General features: G+C 40.5%; 1 protein-coding gene across 1 annotated transcript in view; it reads right to left on the bottom strand.

Annotated features, from left to right (window-relative positions):
• The window catches only part of LOC125903272 (E3 ubiquitin-protein ligase NEURL1-like), a 42,350-nt gene extending 21,969 nt beyond the window's left edge, over nucleotides 1-20,381 (bottom strand). Inside the window, exons 1-3 of the mRNA XM_049600094.1 lie at nucleotides 20,122-20,381; nucleotides 11,665-11,906; nucleotides 8,794-9,115 (exon numbers count right to left, since the gene is read on the bottom strand). Of these exons, the coding sequence (XP_049456051.1) occupies nucleotides 8,794-9,115; nucleotides 11,665-11,906; nucleotides 20,122-20,155 (598 nt within the window). The 5' untranslated portion in view covers nucleotides 20,156-20,381. The remainder of the gene's footprint in view (nucleotides 1-8,793; nucleotides 9,116-11,664; nucleotides 11,907-20,121) is intronic.
• Between the last annotated feature and the right edge of the window lie 477 nt (nucleotides 20,382-20,858).

Genomic DNA, 20,858 nt, shown 5'->3' with positions numbered 1-20,858 from the left:
CTTTTACTTGTACTTGTTGTTTTTTACAGCCCACTTTTTTCCCACCCTGCAACCTGCATTGTTAGCAGGCTGACCCTGCAGTCCGCTGTATTTCTGGCCACTTGTGTCAGGTTGCACCTATCTCACCTCTCTATATTTAAAACCATTTCATCCACAAATCAAAACCTGTGAAACTCCACATAATCTATGTTGACAAGTGAAACAATAAGTGAGATCTGTAGCAAGTGAGCGTGAGTGTTGGGCGCAGTGAGAGAACACAGACAAAAATAGACACAAAGAAAGGAAAGTAAAGCACAATCAGGTTCAGACTTCAACATGTTTGTGCAGCGCAGAGCTTTTCAGCATTTACACGCCATCTCTTTATCTGTTGACAAAACAGGTATGAGTCAAAGGTACAGCGATCTTTAACTGCTAATGGACAGGTTTGGATTTAAATCAAATTAACTCCAATTTCCCATGACAGTAAGAGTGTACATTGGTTTTCGAGGTAGGTGTAGATTTCAGGGGGGACACAGGGGGCACGTCTCCCTCGACATTTAGAACAAAATGAAAACATTAAAGTGGCAGAGGGCATTCATTTGACAAAATTAAAGACATTTACAATAAACTGATGGAGAAAATGCAAAAATTGGTCCAAATAAAATCACCAGAATGAAGGAAATTAGGTGTTTGTGGCTCAACATTTTTACCGCAGAGGACCCTCAAGTACCTGTTTTCATATGTGTCCCCCTCAAATGTTGAAACAAAACGTCCACCCTCGGTTTCAGACAAAGTGGTAAAATATCACAAATGTCCACCAATGAATCTAAAATAAGACTAAGAGCCCATTTATACTCCCTTTATGTATGAAAATAAATACCTCAGTTTCAAACGCTGCAAAAGTCACTGCCCTCATACTTCCATGTGTCCTTTATGATGACATAGATACAGCCAAAAGATGGCACGAGAGGGCAGAGTTAAAAGTTTCAGACAACAAACAAGAGGATGGTGGAGGAGGTTGTTGTAAAGTAGGCCTACCTTTTAACAGAGACATGGATAGCTGTGGATGGTAAGGGCATTAAATACACAGCGACATGTGGACGAGAATTCTTTTCACTATATTACTGATTTATTCCGTTCTGCCATTTTATAAATGTCTTTGTTGTCTCCTACGGATGTATCTCCATTGCATTTGTATCCATAAGCTTTCAGAAAACGTGCACAAAGGCAGACTATGAACAGAAGGCTCCATCTGTGTCTGTATATGTATCTGATGTTGAGCATAAATGAGACCCCAGAGTCTACAGCCATGCTGGCAGCTCTGTGAGGCTGTACTTGAGCTAAATGCAAATGTCAGCAACATGCTCACAATGACAGCGCCAACATGCAGTGTTACAGCTGAAAGTTGTTGTTTAATAAGTTGTTTAATTAATCTGTTTGACAGAAAAACAATCAACTTCAATTATATGAGTCATTTTCAAAGACAAAATGCTAAATTTTCTCCAGTTTCAGCTTCTAAATTATGAGATTTTGCTGCTTTTCTTTGTCCAATTCCAATGTAAACTGAAAAAGCTATTGTGGGGTTTTCAGAGCAATGTCATTATCTTAGGGTTAAGGAAATTATGATGTCATTTTTTCACTAATTTCTAAACAATGACTTGATTAAATGACAAAATAATCAACAGGTTAATTGATAACGAACATGATCATTAGTTGCAGCCCTAATGCTGATTAGCAGGTGCAACAATTACCATGTTCACCCTTAGATTAGCATGTTAGCATGCTAACATTTGCTAAATGATGGGAATTAGACCTGTCATGATAACTACCTCTGGTGGACAAAATATTGTCCCACAAATTATTGTGATAAACAATGTCATTGTAATTTTACGATCATTTTATGCCACTGATGTAACGATAATATAACAGCATAAGAATGCGAGTACACCTTTTCAAAGAGCAATGAACTTTTTCTCCTTAATAATACTCAAAAATCGGAATTGGAGTGTGGACAATAAAATTAAATAAAATATTCTTAATAAATAAAACTCTTCTCTTCATTCAACTTGGGGCGCTGCACCCACGTCTTATGAGAGTAGTAAAAACCCTGCTGTTTAGTTTGGCATCATCTTGGCTAAAATGTCAGTGACATTCTTATGTACACAAACGCACATATTAACACAACATCGGCAGTATTGTATGACATATGGACATGCTTTTGATAATTTTTGCTGACATTGATTAATCCATGATGTAGTCATGACATGCCTAACGGGAATGTCATTGGTTCTGGAGGTATTTGGTCACAACAAGGTACTCAAAAATTTTAATTCTGAGCTGATGGTGGAAATCTATGCCATAGCTGTTGAGCTGTTTCACACAAAACCATGGGGTGGCGCTATAGAAAACATCACAATAATCATAATCTGGGAAACATGAATGTCTTGACAATATTTGGTGTATGTAGCTGTTGAGAGATTTCACAGGATTAGCGAAAAATCTGACCTGCTGGTGGCGCTAGATGAAAAGTACGGGAACAAATAAAGTCTTGTGAATTCAAGCTCTGGAGACTGTGAATGATTGTGTAAGATTTCATTGATATCCATCCTATTTTTGTTGATATAAACCAATGAAAGTGGCATCCATAAAGCCAGGATGCAAACTGTATTCAAACACTGGGTCCCTCCTGCACAGCCGCTCCCTCTGTCCCCTGAGGTGTTAACATTAGTGATGTCTCTCAGGGTGTCACTAAGCATGAAAAGCATACAGCACAAGGTTTTCCCCACCAAGATGCACTACAGGCCTAATGCATCGCAATGCCATGTACAGACATGATTGATGTCAACACCCTCCTCTTAATCACCTGAGATGTATGCAGCCTCTTGACAGTCTGGCAGCCATTTTGGATTCTTCTCTAATGACTAGAGAGACAGGTTGCAGATGATGTTAGCTGACGCCGGTCTCACGGATCACTACCAGTCTGTCAGTGATTAAGTGACTCATCTACCTCGAGTAAACAAACCCCCAGTAGAGCATCTTGCATCCATCAAAAGATGCCTTTGACTCGCTCCGCTTATCTAACTTGGAAGGAATCCATCATACCTGTACAAAACGGTGGATGCTGTGTGGTCTCTCGGGAGTCGTCCCATAAACAAACACGTTCTGGTAAGACTGCAGCCGTACATGTGTAAAGGGAACTTTCTTGACTGCAGAAAGCTATAGCATTCCCATATGTGTCTCGCTTTGGGGAAATAAAACTGAAAACACTTGCAAGTTATTTGTGACCTGATTTCTGGAGCTTCTACAACAAACTAGATAAAACTCAAAAGCGGAAAAGTTGAAGAGCAAACTTTCAAACTTAACATTTTAAAATATCCGTTGGAAACAGTGTTTTTATTTTATAAACTTGTATCCAAAGCCAGGTTTCTTATAATAGTGCATGGAGAAATACAGTAAATAAAGACTTGTGAAAATCCAGCTGACATATTGTGCTTTAAAAACTGTTATGTTGCTTCAGACATACAGTATCATACACTTGAGGAAACCTTTTGTCAGTGCCTTCAAGAACTAATGTGTCTCAGCGTAGCACAGGCCGTTCTGTACATAACCCAAGCAAGGCACTTTAGTCTTTATTGATAGCTGCGTGAGTAGGACAAGTGTGGTGATGTAAGAGATCTTTCTTAAATTGCATGGGCAGCATTGTTGGTCAGGACAACCCCCGAGGCTCAGTTTGATTTCAGTAGATTAATTTAGCTTCCTCTCTTACGCAACACCATCTCAGCTTTCAAGCTGTCTCACTGATCTCAGGATCACCTTTGACTCGTTGCATGGGTGGCTAGCTACTGAGCTGCACTCCCTTGATAAAAGCTCAGAGAGGAAACAACACCGCTCTTGAAAAGATCCTTAAACATCAGAATAAGACCTGATGGCAGGAAAGCTGTTTGGCAGCGTGCTGCAATGAGAGAAGTGAAAAGGCAGCGATGGATAGCAGCTTTGATGAATGTCTTTAATACAGTGTGTAAGGTTGTAAGAGATCAAACAGACACAACAGTGTTTGATGTGGATTATCCACAGGCTAAAAGCAACAACAGACTTTTAATTGTAGCCCTGCTAAAATGGATCAATTCCATAGTAGGTCACTGCAACTGAATAAAAAAAACATCTTCAAAAATGTCAGCTGATTTATGCAACTTCATCACAAGTTCAGAATTCATTTTAGAGGCTTGGTTTTAGAGAAAAATTCACCTCAAGAAGGATCACAGAAACCATTACTCGCAGCAAAATAATCAAACCATCAAAAGGTTTGATCATAGTAGCAATGACGCACTGTGTCTGTAACGCTGTCTCCAGTAGATGTTCATACACAGGTGGTGGCCCCGCAGAAAAAGTGTGACACTTGAGGTAATTTGTGCCGACATGCGAGCAGGGACACTTTCATAATTAATCCATGAAATATTAAAGGCGAGGAAGCTATTCACAGAAAGGATGTGATCACATACAGTTATGCTCACTACATGGTTCTTAAAATAAGAGAGAGTGATGGCTGATTGGTCTGAGCTGACGGCCGATGTCAGCCGGGGAATGAGGTCACAAGAATGGTTCAGCTTAGAGAAACAATGGTTTAAAGTTTTGGGGAAGTTGAGGTCTGTTTTAACTACTCATATATATATTTATTTTCTTAACATAAGCTCAAAGAAGAAATCCAGTGATTAAGCTTTCATCTCACAAATGAAGAAAGGTCAAAATCAAAGCAGCAGATATTCTGATACCCTGACTTTTAGGGTGCTTTCACACCTGTCCTGTTTGGTTCGGTTCAATCGAACTCAAGTTTGTTTGCCCCCTAAGTGCAGTTCATTTGGGCAGGTGTGAACACATCAATCGCACCCGGGCGTACACCAAATAAAACAGACCGAGACCTTCTTGAAGAGGTGGTCTCGGTCCGGTTACATACAAACTCTGGTGCGGTTCATTTGTGTTGAGAACATGTTCCAACCTCGATCTGAACCAGCTGCAGTCACATGACACATTGTTTGGGTTAAACATGAGCATGTTACAGTCCTGGAGGATTATTAATGTGCACCTCCTCCTGTACTGCCTTAATATGCACATTCAGCTCATCCAATGCATCAAAACATTGTTTTCTAGTTGGAGCCGCACCTCGTTTTCAAACTGTGTGGTTTGACTAAAATGAACAATGACAGCAATATAGTCCACGCTGAGCAGCGCTGAAATCAACCTGCGTAGTTGTCCCTCCATTGTGACATTAGAAAGTGTCACATTTATCTTGCAAGTGTACTCTTCTTCAGCATTTTGTTTACTTCCTGGATTTTTCCCGCATGCAAATTCTGACCAATCAAGAGCAGCTTTCTCACACAAGGCATTTGATCTGGTCTGCTTGTAAATGCTGCTGTGAGAACATGAACCAACTCAAGACAATTATGATTCAACTTAATACAGTCTTTAATTAGGACCCTTCCTTCCTGGTAAATGCCTTATCTGTTAAACGGCAGCCTAAAAAATGAAGCAACCCTGAGGTGCCAAAAACTGCAGTTCCTCAAATGGCCACTTGACGCTGGCTCCAAAAGCAAGTCAGTCCCCATAGACTCACATGTTAAAATTCCCAACTTCACAGCAGAAATAAACATGTTCACAGCCTGGTACAAAAAGCAGTTTTGGTCTCTATAGCTATTTTACCCGATCATGACAAATGTACAGGGGCTGAATTTTTATATAACCCTATCATTTACATTTTATTAAGACTTAAGAGTTGCACATTTTTAGTGGCAGGACTGCTCGAGTGAGAGGCTGTCTGTGAGGTGTTGCTACAGTTTATGAGTCAAAGCCACCCCTCACTCCTCCACAACTCTACCCTTTAGTCCAAATATGGTCACGTCTGTCTCCAAATAAAAACCAAGATGGCAACGGCTGAAATGCCAAACTCAAGCCTTCAAAAGGGAGTACACAAACAAATCGGTGACGTCACGCTAGCTATGTCCATTATTTTTATACAGGCTATGGTCAAACACCACATCTCTAGTTTGTAGCGCAACCTTTATTGCAGAAATTGAAACCTCAAGTCAAAGTTGAGATAACCATGATGACATCTTTAAGGTTATTTTCTCAGACTTTACAGGTGAACTCCACCAAATTTACACATACAAATCTGTTCACAGGTCTTGCTACCACTGCATATGTGAGAAAAAGTTGCAACAGCCAGAGAAAGCTGCATGAAATCCAATAAATTGCTTCCTGTGATGTTACTTGAGCCAGTATCAGATGTGTCTGAAAACAAGATTAAAAATGAAAAAAAAAATCAGGATGTGTAGGGTAAGAAAGAAATGCGCTACCAGATTTCTGAAGCTTGCTAATCATCTCTGCTTGAAGCTAGTGACTCGAGATACATTAGCTGCCACAAATATCACCAAACTGAATCTCCAACTGAACTGTCAATGGATGAGTTGGATTGCAGGTAAAGCAGGCGCCAGGTTTTGACAAGGAAGAAGAATGCTTGGAATAAAGAAGACGATATCTCTGGTTTTGCTACAATGATTTCAATCCTTATTTTTTCAAACTGTCCTTCATGAACCTGACAGCTACATGGGTGCAATGCTAAATCGATGAAGTACACTTAAATAGCTCTCTTCAGAGCCACAAAAGACGTTATACAACTGCCTCGCAGACTGAGTAGCACTCTCAGTGACAAGTAAGCTGATCTTTATGTGTACAATTGGTGGAGAGCCCTTTTAATAAACCTAAAGCTCTTTAAACACATTACCCCACTGACATGACAATCTATATCACTTAAGTCAACAGGTTTATCACAACTTATTTTCTCTCATACTTTCACTGTCTTTCATATTTATCTCAAAAGCCAAATCAAGGTCACCTAACCCAGCCATTCTCTACACTCCATAGAGCTCATTCACAGCTCCACGCTCCATTTGTCTCCTGTAAAAAAAAACAACAAAAAAACAACTGCAGCAGATCTGTAACTCCCACCTGGACAGATTGTGTGATAACAAGCCCACAACAGGTGAAATTTGGCTCAATTTATCAGCTGGTGCAGCATTAATTTCAGACCCAAGTGTAAGCATCATTAAGAAGCAAAATGCGCCCTTCTGTTGAAGGAAAATTCGCACATGTGCCAGTTCACAACACCAGACTTTGATGTGTCCGCCCATATTTCAGAGACTAAAGTGTTTGCTGAACTGCAGCCAAGTGCCGAGACAATACCGGGCCTTTGAGATATACCATGCTCTCCAGCAGTGACGCTCTCGGGCTACAGAGGAAAGCTGATAGCCAAGTGATCCTTCAGCTGACTGAGGGCCGAGGCTTTTCGGTTTAAGCCATCAATGTGGAGATAAAGGTGATCGATGTGGGAAAACTGAAGTAGAAAACAGAGGGATTTAGAGCTGCTGGCCTCATTCGCAAGGAAAAAAATACATGAATTACGACTATACACTGCAAGAAATCTTGATTTTAATTGTTTTATACCATACTATTTGGTGAAAAGGCCACTCATTTGAACATATAACTCTGCGTTAGGGTTGACTGAAGTTGAATTCAGACTTGGATCCACAGAGTGAGACATTCCTCTGGTTTGATTGTCTCGGAAAAAAACACCCCAGACATGTCATTACCTGACATCATCCCTCCTCTTTGTCTGTCCTCTTGGGATGACCAACACACTCCTCTTGTTCTCCAACAAGAGCTGTGTGCTGCTCAGCACCATGAGGCCAGTGAACCCCAGATAGTGGCACTCTGGCGCTGGATACCAAACAGCCCATCACGAGATAGCACGCTTCTCGCTGTCAGAAATGAGGTTAAATGGCACTATCTACACAATACGGGAGCCTCTTCTATTTTTATTAACGGCGCTGACAGCCTTGATTCTTTGGAGAGAGGCAGCGCAATTCTTGGAAATGGTTATAAATAAGTAGTGAGGCGTCCGCAAGGATTCCTATTTATCTATTTTGCATAGTTTTGTATTGTTTTGAAAAATTGGAGACAGCTGTTTTTGATGCATGATGTGTTTCATAATGCATCTCAATCTACGATCCAGTCATACTTCAGACGATTCAGTGCAGTGCAAAGCTGCTGTTAATGATCGGGGAGGACCTGTTTGCTCTTAATTTCTTTGATGTAATGACCCTTTAAAGAGCACAGAGAACTTGTTAGAATGGATTTCAGAAATCCCCCCTTCAGGGAAATTTCTTTGATACTAACGACTGTGGTAACTATACAATCTTCCTAATCTCCCACCATCTTTTTCCACTGAGCTATTTGGTGGGAGTGGGAAAAGTGGAGCAGCTGTATGTAACATCACCTTTTAACCACTAACACTGCGTAAGAAAACATCACACGCAGAATGGTTTCCAGTGGTAAAGCATTATTGTAACAAGACTCTGTGAGGTCTGCGAGGTTGTACTTAGGCACAGCTTTGCTTAGCAGTATAATTCATACCATGTTTATCATCTTAGCTTAGCATAAACATGAACACAAAGTTCAGCTGAGGCTGATGGGAATGTCTTTAGATTTGCAGGTATTTGCAGGCATAAAGTATTGGACATATATAAATCACTAGGATCACTAAAGTCATTTGGATTTATCCTCTGTACCAAATCTCATGGAAATCCATCTTCTATTTGATGAGATATTTCAGTCTGGACCGACTGACTGACAGACTGACATTGCCCTCCCCAGCATGCACAGCTATCTCTGTTGCTTTAAAAATAAACTACAGTGCACACACTTCACAAATCAGAAAGAGCCATAATGTCTCAGAAAGAACTTGGTTCTGCATGAACGACTGACCTAGCAGCTGGACCCCCCTGGTGAGGCCGTAGACGTCTATGAGAGCCCACAGAGGCTCAGAGACCTGCACCCCACTGAAGAACAGCATCGGGCTGGAGTCGTTGATGCGGTAAAACACCCGGCCTTTCTTGTCCACCCAGAACGCGATGACATTTCCCTCGTTGGAGAGCTCCTCTGGCAGGGCTTTTGCCCAGAAACCGCTCTGGGAGACCAGGTCGGGGCAGGCGTACTTGGGCAAGGTGTCTGGGTTGATCCTCGACGGGTCTTTGGATGTGAAACCGAGACGCAGAGCGCCGCTCCAGCAACACTGCTTTTTAGTGATCTGAGGAGGAAACGTTTTAGATTCATGAAGACAGTGCTGACATGCTGGTGTTTAGCAGGTGTAATAAATGATTACAATGTTCATTATTCTATTTTGGTGTGTTAGCATGCCAACATTAGCTAATTAGCAATAAACACAAGGTACAGCTGAGGCTGATGGGAATTAGGGGTGGGGGAAAAATCGATTCAGCAAAGTATCGTGATATTTTTTGTGTGGCAATATCATATCGTCACACAGTGCCATGCAAGTGAGATGATCAGATTTAATTTTCATTTACCGCTGAAAAAAGGTAATAAATCGCAATATATCACAATATATTTTATCACGATACCCAGCATTTCACAACACACTTAAAATCGCAATACTGTTGTATCATGATCATATTGTATTGTGGAGCCTCTAGTGATTCCCACCCCTAATGAGCATGTCATTAGGTTAGCAGGTGTTTCATTATTATATTTTGACCTGATGGTGCTGGATGAAGCATTAAAAGGATAGTACACCCAAAAATGAAAATTCAGCCATTATCTACTCACCCATATGCCGATGGAGGCCCTGGTGAAGTTTTAGAGTCCTCACATCCCTTGCGGAGATCGGCGGGGGGAGCGGCTAGCACACCTAATGGTAGACGGCGCCCCAGACTAATGTCCAAGAACACAAAATTGAATCCACAGAGTACCTCCATACTGCTCATCTGTAGTGATCCAAGTGTGCTGCAGCTCCGACATACAAAGTTGTTTCGAAAAACGAAATATGAACTCTGTTTTTAGCCTCACTGTAGCCTGTAGCTCTGACTGCTTCTCTGTGCTCCGTGTTCACGTGTGCGTGCCTGCGCGAGACCAACAAAAGCATGAGCTTTGCTCACCCGTGTTTACATCACCTGACACGTGCACCGCAGGGAGAGACAACGTAACCACAGTAGTTAAAAGATAATTTGCACTATGGTCTTTTAGCAGACTTTGAAACTGAGGAGGAACAGCATTTCTTTGTTGACAGAACTCAGGCTACTGGACGAAGCAGCCGCCGCAGCTCATGAGCCTCAGCCAGCCGCAGAATACCGGAGTTGAGCACTGGAAACCTGGTGGTGTGCACACGTGAGCGCGGAGCACAGAGAAGCAGTCAGAGCTACAGGCTACAGTGAGGCTAAAAGCAGAGTTCACATGATGTTTTTCGAAACAACTTTTTATGTCGCGGCTGCAGTATGGAGGTACTCTGTGGATTCAGTTTTGTGTTCTTGGACATTAGTCTGGGGCACCGTCTGCCATTAGGTGTGCTGGCGCTCCCCCTGCCGATCTCCGCAAGGGATGTGAGGACTCTAAAACTTCACCAGGGCCTCCATTGGCATATGGGTGAGTAGATAATGGCTGAATTTTCATTTTTGGATGCACTATCCCTTTAAGGACGAATAACATTTCATCCTGAGTTTCTACAGCTGCTGCCTTGGCCAGGTCTTTCTTGTAAAGGAGATTATTTTATCTCAGTGAGGACTTCTTGGTAGAATAAAGGTAACATATAAATAGCACCCAGCTTCCTGCATGGTAAGAAAAAACTGTTTCAACCACCTAAGAATAGTTACCTTGGTATGTTTATCACCTGCAAACGATTTTTGTCTTATTTCAAACCTCTATTTACTTTGCATTTACTGTGCCAGATAACAGTATTCCTCACATGGCAATGCTTGCCCTGCTCTCTCACTTTCGAGACATAGATGGCCTGATAGGTGAAGTGGAAACTTGTTCTAAGCTGCTGCCGCTTTGGCCCACACAAGAGCAGGGAGAGAAAAGGGAGAAAATCAAAACAGGAGTGCAAAGAAGGGGGATGAGGAGAGAGGAAGAGAGCGATGGGGAGGGAGGGAGAAGAAAAACAAAAACACTGAGAGGAAATGAAGGCGAGGATGAGAAAGAGAGGTCTTTATCTTAATTTCTCACCACTCTACTGTACATACCAATAATATGGAAATACAGAATGTACTAATTTTAATAGTGCGGTATCTTGGTAGTGGTATCCAGGAAACTGGAGAACTGTTTTGTTTTGTACTGTCTTTTACAGGAAATGATGGGAGCAACTGGGATGACTCATGTTGGTCATGTTGCAATCCACAGGCTTCTTTCATCACAGGTCACAAATGGTGGCAGTGTCATGTTTCACATTGAAGATACATGCTAATGCATCAAGTATGATGCTTGTTTTGATTATTGAAACATCAAACAAGGAAGAGGAAATGATCTCATGTTACAATTTGCAGCTTTCATGTTGGAAATTTGGTAAAACGAGTCCCTGATATTTAAGAAAAATATGTTTTTTTAGTTCATTTGTCATGGTGTCAGCGTAGCCATTGTGCTTGTTTCCATCCCACATTTGTGTTTTACATCATGTCCTGATAGTTTCCATCGATGCCCCACTCAGGAATCTATTGATTTTAATTATAGCTGAGCATGTTGGGATCCATTCTATTGTCATTTCCCCACTGTTTACAGCTTGAGCATCAAAACATGGCCGGGGCATATACTATATGATACAACTGGGACACAGCTAGTGTGCTCTTTTACCTTCAGTCGAACTTGCTCATACACAGCGGTCGGTCGGTTGCTGAAGGTGATGGCGTTACAGAAGCTGGCCTGTCTCTTGACGGTCCTCTGGGACATGTCCATGACAATCTGCGAGCCCTTGGTGCTGGGGTGGAAGAGCAGAGGGAACGAGGACAAGCTTCCACACGGCTGAATGGGCAGGCATCGTTTGGGCTTGTGGTGGCATCTGTGAGACGTGGTGGGAAATGGCCCGTTCAGAGAATCTACGCGGAGACAGAAAAGTAGTTGCTCAGTTTGACCCAAAATACATTAAATTAGCAAATTCATCCTGGGGAACAATTTACAGTAAAACACCCAAATTTTAGATTAGATTAGAATATTAGATTAGTCTGCGCCGCCACAGGCTTCACTTTGAATACCGTCATCATGAAGTAGACTCCAGGTTGTGACCTGCTGTCACATCTAATTCCTCCTCACATATCTCACCTACTCTTGTAACATCCAATTAAGTAAAAGTGCATTAAAATAATGTAATACTCAGGCTCTGTTTTCCGCCACACCTGCTGCAGACATGAGAGAACAAAGTGCAAGGTAAATGCAAACATGTCCTTGGAAGGCAAAAAAAAACCAACAAGGACAGAACAGCTCCTGTGCTTACGTAATTAAAGAGAACAAAGGATCTGTGAGAAGAGCATACAAAATCCTCTAATTTCAGTAAATGGCAGGTTGTGGTAATAAAAAAACAAAACAATAACTTTTTGTTTTTCCACATCTTGCCAGATTTAAACCAGTTTGTGTTTTAACACTTTATCACCATGCTAGAACACATTTGCAGGAAACAGAGCGGGCAAAGGAGGATAAACTGTGATGATTAGCTAACATTTAAGGTGCTCTAACATCATCTCAAACATCTGATTCAGCACAAAACAAGCTTTTTGGAGCTTACAAGAGTTCTGGCTGTATACCACGGGTGGAGTATGAAACAATGGGCCCCGGGGCACAGGGCAAAGGGCCCACCACCTTTCCTACTTAGGAGCAAGACTCAGTGGCAGGTTTTTTGAATCTCTTTGTCATCATTACGCATCTTTTTGTGGTTTTGTGTGTCATTTTGTGTTTGCTTGTGGTTGTTTTTTTTTTTGTCTTTTTGTAACTCTCTGAGGTAATTTTATATCTTTTTGACATAATTTTGTTTGTTGTTTAGTTGTTTTGTGTTGTTTCAAAGTCGTTTTGTGTCTTCTTTTTGTTGTTTTATGTCTCTCTGTAGTCATTTTGCATCTTTTTATAGTTATATGCATCTTTTTGTGGTTTTGTGTGTTGCAGTGGTCATCTTATGTCCACTTGTGATTGTTTTGTGTCTTTTTGTAGCCGTTTGCACCGCTTTGAGGTAAATTTGTGTCAAATTGAGGTAATTTTGTGTCTCAGATGTAATATTTAGTTCTTTTTAAGTTTCTTTGTGTTGCTTTATAGTCAATGTGTGTCTTCTTTTTGTAGTTTGATGTCTCCTTGTGGTTGTCTTTTGTCTTTTTTGAGTCGTTTTACATCTCTTAGTAGTGGATATGCATATTTTTGTTGTTTTTGTGTCTTGGTGGTCATTTTGTGTTCACTTGTGCTTGTTTTGCGTCTTTTTGTGGCTATTTGCATCCCTTTGAGGTAATTTTATGTCTTTTTTTTGTAATTTAATGTAGCTTTGTAGTCAATGTGTGTCTTTGTGTCTTCTTTGAGTAGTTTTATGTCTCCTTGTAGTTGTTTCTTTGTCTTTCTTGAGCTGTTTCATGTCTCTTTGTAATGGATATGCATCTTTTTGTGGTTTTGTGTGTCTATGTGGTCATCTTGTGTCTACTTGTGGTTGTTTGCACCTCTTTGAGGTAAATTTGTGTCAAATTGAGTTAATTTTATGTCTCTTTAATGTAATATTTATTTCTTTTTAAGTTGTTTTGTGTTGCTTTGTAGTTATTGTGTGTCTTCTTTTGGATGTTTTATGTCTTCTTGTGGTTGTTTTTGGTCTTTTTTTAGTCGTTATGCATCTTTTTGAGGTAAGTTGAGTGTTACTACGGTCATTTTGTGTCTTCTTTAGTCACTTTGTGTTGCCTTGTTGTCATTATGTGTCTCCTTGTGGTTGTTTTTTGTCTCCTTTTAGTCGTCTTGCATCTCTTTGTAGTCAGTATGCATCTTTTTGTGGTTTATGTTTGCCTTTGTGGTCATTTTGTGTCCACTTGGGGTTGTTCGATGTGTTTTTGTTGTTGTCTGCACCTCTTCAAGGTCATTTCATATATCTTTGAGGTCATTTTGTATCTTATTGAGGCAATTTGCTGTCTTTTTTAGTTGTTTTGTGTCACTTCGTTCTCATTTTGTGTTCCTTGTGTTTGTTTTGTGTCTCTTTGTAGTTGTTTTTTTGTCTCTCTGTGGCTGTTTGGCCCATTTTTGTAGTTATTTTGTGTCCCTTTATAGTTCCTTTGCATCTCTTCGTGGTCATTTTGAGTCTCTTCCTGGTCAGTATGTGTTAATTTGAGTGAAATCTTACAGGTGAAGGCCATGGGGCCCCTGACACTTCGGGCCCCTGGGCCTGTGCCCAGTAGGCCCGTTCAGCAATCCATCCATGTGTACATGTCCAACTGGCTGGTACAGCACATTCAGAGCTACCCCTAAAATAGCGAGGCATGGCTGTTACATGTGATTTCCAGTTGTGGCTCATGTTTTGATGAGTACATATCAACAACAGAGAGTCACACTACCTGCTTTATCAGAAAAACACTGCTACTAAATGCGATCTAGTGACAATTATTGTGTTTTGCTGGTCAGAGGAAGTAGCAAAATAAGAGCAGACCCAAAGGAGAACATCTGACTCATAATATGCAGCAGAGTTTTTAACAATTTTCCCATGTGAACATGTGTGAATCATGCCTGCTCCCACTTACAGTTACCTCATAATAGAGCAAAACATCTTCTTTTTTTTTCCAAATCACATCTGTCTTTTTGGGACTGATAAAGAGTTTCCTCAGTTTCATCATGAGCCTGATTTCACACTCACTCCCTTTCATAAAGACCAACTCTCCCCACTCTTCAAAGCACAACGCCAAGGTCACTCTGGTGTGAGGCATTTTCTCACAGACACTTGGCTCTTATTAAACACAAGGCAAGATTATTTAAAGTTGATCAATAACATGTTGATTCATACATTTTGCTGCACTGCAATACCTTAGTCTTCTCTACAATGACATTTAAAGGTCTGAAAGTACCACAAATTCCAGCCAACGTAGCAAGACTGCAAGCCAAATAAATAATTCAGGCCTAATTAACACTTCTTCGTCCTTGAGAACTGCTTGTAATTTCACACCTAAATTTGGAAGACTAAATTTGTGTAGGAGCTCCTTGTGTTCGTCCGTGAGAGAAGAGGACTATACGAGCTACTGCTGAAAGACGGCTATTCCTGCTCTCCTTTGAGGGACCTTGGAGGGTCAAGAGGTCTATAATGAACCCTGAAGACAAATCAATCAACACTGACAAGATTGGCAAAGACTAATCAGTTGACCTCTGAGTCCAGGTCTGTTATAATGTCACTGCTGCTCTGATTTAAGGGCAGAGAGAGAGGTTTGAGGTGGGGCTGTCGAAATAATCACAATATTGCAATACTACGATATTGACAAGCAAATCACAGAGGATGACAAACAACTGCTATGTTCAAGTTTCTTTTTTTCATGAGAGTGTTGTGTATTTACTCTGTGCTACAAATGGCAGCAGAATAATGAGGCACTGAGCGCCTTTTATTGCGCTGATCGCTGCAGGTTTGCCGTTTCTATCTTGTTGCCGAGAGTTGAAAAATAATCAACTTTGGGTAAAATGCTGCAGCTGCTTGTCACTGTCACTTTTTACCCAGCCATCCAATCACAGTGAAGAAGGGACAGGATAAATCCCACAAAGACCAAATGTTACCTTGCCGAACAACAGCAACAATGAAGGATAAATCAACACTGAACCCATATTGACTGACGGGTGTGTCATCTCTCCCTACGGTCTACAGCCTTCTCTTCATCCAGAACCAACATTTTTACCTCTATGTATATTCTGTAAAGTTGCAACCAAAGCGTCTTAGCTGTGTCATCTGTATAATAAAAAAAAAAGCTTATTTACAAAGCACTAAAATCAGGATAAATGAAGTAATTTCAAAAATAAAAAATGGCAGTAATAGTACATCTGTTGCTGTTGAGCCACCCTTAATCACCACAGGGGAAGTTCCTTCACCACGACAGCTCTAGTATGAGGGATGTTAAAACTTCTAACTTGTTGAGGTTAAGCTATAAAGAGTCCTTCCCCTCACATCACAATCAGAGAGGCTCTGCCAAGTGTTCTGGGCTCAGTACAGTGTATTTGTTAAGCTCCTTGCATGCTCTTGTCGCTGCAGAACAATGTGGAATTGTGCTCTGTGCACAACAATGGTCTTAAATGAAGTCATAACAAAGCCTTCAACCATATTGCATCCATGATGTCATAACAGACGTGATGTCTTCGGGAAAACAAAGCAGGACTGTATTGTACTCCATCGACGACCAGGCCCGAGACTGAATAGAGCGTTTCCTGTGAGGTCTGAAAAACAGAAGCAACACCTAACAGGCCTCATGCTTCGCCATCTAACCAAGAATCTAATATCTTCTTTCATTCCCACTGCATTAATATCATTTCTGCTGCTGTGAAATTGAATTCTCCAGTCTGTTTTCTATTTTCACTTCCCGGGCATCTTAGGAGTACAGCACTCAGAGCACATAGGGGACCATAAACTATGAATAGAGTCAAATAAGTAAATAAATGGATAAATAAACCTACCAGATTTGATTTACTGTAAATGACAGCTGGTTAGAGCCAAAAGTGCTGATGATACAGTGGCTGTTGAAGTGTGTTTAAAAAGTCATGCGACCTGACGGAGATGTCAGGGTAAACAGTGACCAGAGCCCTGTCATGATAAAAGAGAGGTGCCATGACGAATGTCAGATGAGCAACTTAAGGAAGGATAATGTTTCTTAATGCACCACCGCACACAATGTGACTGCCTTCGCTGTCATTAATTGGAAAGGACAAACAGTGCAGAGACAAAGAGTGGCCCTGGCCAGTGTCACCTGGCCTCTTACGCTCTTACTCTGTGTTTTATCCCCAGGCTCAGTCTCACTAAGAAGCCCCAACAGAGGCCCTAATGTGGTGTGACGTTAGTATGGAGGCTTGGTGGCCCTCCCTCACAAGACAACCTCTCACAGGCAGCATCCTAAAGAGCCAAAGGGCACGTATGTGCTTTTAGCTTCTGCGAATATGTCATAGCTTGTGTGGTTTCAGTAAAGTAAACAAAGATGAATCTTAAACACTTAGAAAGTTTAAAACATCTTCCTGCAGCATCACAGTGTGCCAGTCCTGTTACTTGTGCAGTGCTGTTTATTTTCTATCTGGTGACATGTTATGAATTATGAAAATATCCTCCAATAAAGAAGACGCTGAGTTGATAGTCTCTCCAGTTGGCTATTATCTTCGCAGGCAATATTGTACTTTGTAAATGATAGAAGTGTTATAAGGGTGGATAAAGTTTGGGTGTTCCTGTTAGGGCCAGGCATCCGCACAAATCTGTTGAAAAACTGTTTTATTTTTTTAAGATCGTTGATAAAATTTCACCTGAAAGCAGAGATTACTTTATCCTTCAGGCTCTGACCTAACAGGTTTGTACAATGTATATAATGTAATGTAATGTACTGTAAAGTAGTCATGTGACGATATGTATATTTCATGACACAATTATCTTAGCCAAAATAATTCACAATAGTATCATGATAATCGGTAAAATATTCTTAAAACTCTTAAAACATACTGGAATCACTATACCTTACATTTTGTTAAGAAACAAATGGTTTTATTGCATCACAGCCTTTTTTAGTGAACATCCTTTTTACTGAAACACAATCAAACTATCTTAAAAAAAAACAGGCTGCAAGATCAACTGATTTTTATCACAATCCACAAAAAAAAATCAAATATCGTCCCATCTCTACTGTGATTTTTAGGGCTGCAACTAATAGTTATTTTCATTTTAGAGTAATATTTTGATTATTTTCTTCATTAATGGATCGATAGGTTGGTTAAAAAATATGACTGATGTCTTTAGATGTCTTGTTTTGACTAACCAAGTGTCCAAAACACAAAGATTTTTAACTTACTATCATTGAGGACACAGAAAACCATTTTTGAGTAACTGTAACCAGAGAATTTTGGCATTTTGTTCCCTTAAAAAACACACAAAAAAACATGAATCATAATGTTGAGTAAGGAATCATGAGTGCTGCTTGTTTCGGAGCTATACTCTTAATAAGGAGATGACACTGAAGCAAAGTTTTATCTTGATGTTTCTTGAAATCTCAGTGCTAGTGTACGCATTTCAAAACTCTAAACACATTCAACAAGTATAACTAGACAGGCTAAATGCCCTATCTCGCAATGTTTATGAAAGTGAAAAATATTTTGTGTATCTGCCCTGTGATTCGGACCCACGAAAAAAAACTTCATCCTTGGCCCCTGCTACACCCTTCCCAGCAAGTTTCATGCATATTGGACCAGTAGTTTTTCCGTAAACCTCCTCACAAACAAACAAATTGAACCTTGGCTGAGGTAACTAATTGCCCTCCTTGAAAAATGGTGTAACCTCTGTGCTGACGTCACACTGTGATAACCTAAACTTCAGTAATACAATCATGTCGGTTTGACAAATGGGGAGCGCTGAATGATTCATGAGCCCGTGAGCTGGACAGGGGCCCTGTAACATGACGGGGATTACATATTCAGGGCCCAGACTGAGCTCTTGTCAGAGGGCCAAGGATTTCTAGTAGTGTCCCCGCCTGCACCTACATTGTTATTTCACACCAATGGTCCGAGACAGTGAAATTGGGAAAAGAACTGTATTGGCTGGCACGTTTCCATCTGTCCATCTGGGGAATGAAACCGTTATTTTCATTATAGATGAGATCGCTGACATAGATTCAGACAGCAGCCCATCACAGTTTCCTGAAGCTCAAGGTGACATCTTGATAATGCTTGTTTTGTCAGCCTAGAGCTGCAGCGATTCGCTGATTAATCGACTAGTTAATCAAAAGAGAATTCATCGCCAAGTATTTTGATGATAAATAATTATTTCAGCATTTTTTCAAGCAAAAATATAAAACATTTGCTGATTCCAGCTTCTTAAATCTGACAATATTCTGCTTTACTTTGTCATTTTACTGCAGTTAATTTAGAGTCTTTGGGTTTTGGAGTCTTGGTTGGAGAAAAGAAGCAAAGTGAAGATGTCACTTAAACGACTCATCAGTCGATCTTAAAAGTAATCCACAGATTAGCTGATAATAAAAATAATTGTTAGTCGCAGCCTGAGTTCAACCAACAGTCCAATACCAAAGAAATTCAATTTACAGTCATATAAACCACAAGAAAGCAGCAAATTCTCCCATTTAAGAAGCTGGAACCAGAAAACACTTTGCATTTTTGCTTAAAAAATGACTTAAGTGACCATCAAAATAGTTGCTGAGTAATTTTCTGGCATTCGGCTACTCAATTAATTGACTTTTTGTTGCAGTTCTACAATTAATTTAATCAATAACTCCCCCTTTCATACATACATCATATTTTTTATTGTGTTAACTTTAAGTTTTCTGAACAAAACAGCAATAATGAGTCAAAATACTTTTATCTGCCTTTCAAGTTATTAGTAAGTAGTAAGTGTTGGGCTAATGTAAAGAGTATTGTAGTAAATAAGTTTAATTACACACGTATGTATGCAGAAAGCAACTGCAAACAGCTACACATTATGCACATAATTTGTTAACAAGTCAGGAAATCAAACAATAATCTGTTTTTTGTAGTTACTAATTGGCTTAAGAGCCTTTAAAATAAATTTTAATGATTACTGAAATGTGAAAAGTGATAAATATAAAGGTCCAACGCACCTGTTTGAGACATGATCGACTGAATAGAAAGACACTGAAGTTGTGGCAATGTTTACCAAACACCCCGACATCCATGAAGCCTGTGGGTGTATCAGTTTCAAACAAATAACAAGCCAGGTGGGAAAAGTTGTGTGGCAACTTGGTTCAGTTTTTCCTGTCTGATGTATTTGAATTCTAACTCACTGTGAGTTGGCTTCAAGAACAAAAAGGGGCAAGAGTGATTAACTTTCAATTCTGGGTTGTTTTTGTATTGTGTCAGGCTAATCAAAATTTGATTTCCTGTTCATATTTCCTCTCATTCAGATCCAGTCGTGACTTACAGAAGGTGGCAAAACTTGGCTACTTTCACTTCTCATTTATTTTAGGCAACCAGGACGCCTACAATTTCCATGCACACAGACTCGAGGCTGCACGCGCACGCTTCCAGCTCCATTGCATCGTCTTTTATTATAATAATAACCACTGGATCCATTTATTGTAAGGATCAAATCCCCGTGATGCCAGATGTGCTTACCGTAGAAGGTATTCCTGGTGATCTGACCTCCCATGGCTGGATGCAAGGTGCGTTCACCTCCTCTCTAACTACCGGCTGGATCCTCTAGATTCACATTCAGCTGCGCGTCCTCAGCGGCGACATTATACAGACACGACGCCGTTCACACACTGAAAAAAAAAAAAAAGTCCCGACAGTGATTCAGCGGCAGGTTGTGTCTGTGCAAAGCCTCATCGACATGAAGCAGCAGGCAGCAGATTCAGCGCTCAGCGGCTCCCTCCAGTCCGTACAGAGATCACGCTGAAATTAACATAAAAGGTGGTAGTGGAGGTGGGGCTTCCCGGGACTATTAACGCTGTAGCTACCAAAGAGGGGACATCAAGAGTCTCCACAGGCAATAAATCACCATCATATGAGTATTGACTCATAGAGGACACGTCTCCCTGCAAGATACATTTAATCCCTCTGTAGTGGCTGATGAAATCCTTTTCTTATTATCTTATGTTTGACTTTGGGATTTGTACTCTCAGCGTGTTATGTAATGTCCTTACATCCATCAGCTGCACAGTCTTTATGAAACAGATTGTTTGTTGTCTCAACACCTGTTGAAAGGACTCACCTGTTCACAGCTTCCACCTACATCAATATCCTCTTCCACTTTCAAAATACAGGCTGGTGTATTCATGTAGAGAAACTCACATATTCCTAGAAGGAGTCACTGGGTAGATGGGAAAATAAAAGTGCAGGGAGGAAAATAT

The sequence above is a fragment of the Epinephelus fuscoguttatus genome, linkage group LG16, assembly GCF_011397635.1.
Source record: "Epinephelus fuscoguttatus linkage group LG16, E.fuscoguttatus.final_Chr_v1".
Classification (NCBI taxonomy): Eukaryota; Metazoa; Chordata; class Actinopteri; order Perciformes; family Serranidae; genus Epinephelus; species Epinephelus fuscoguttatus.
This window is presented reverse-complemented; position numbering and strand designations above follow the sequence as displayed.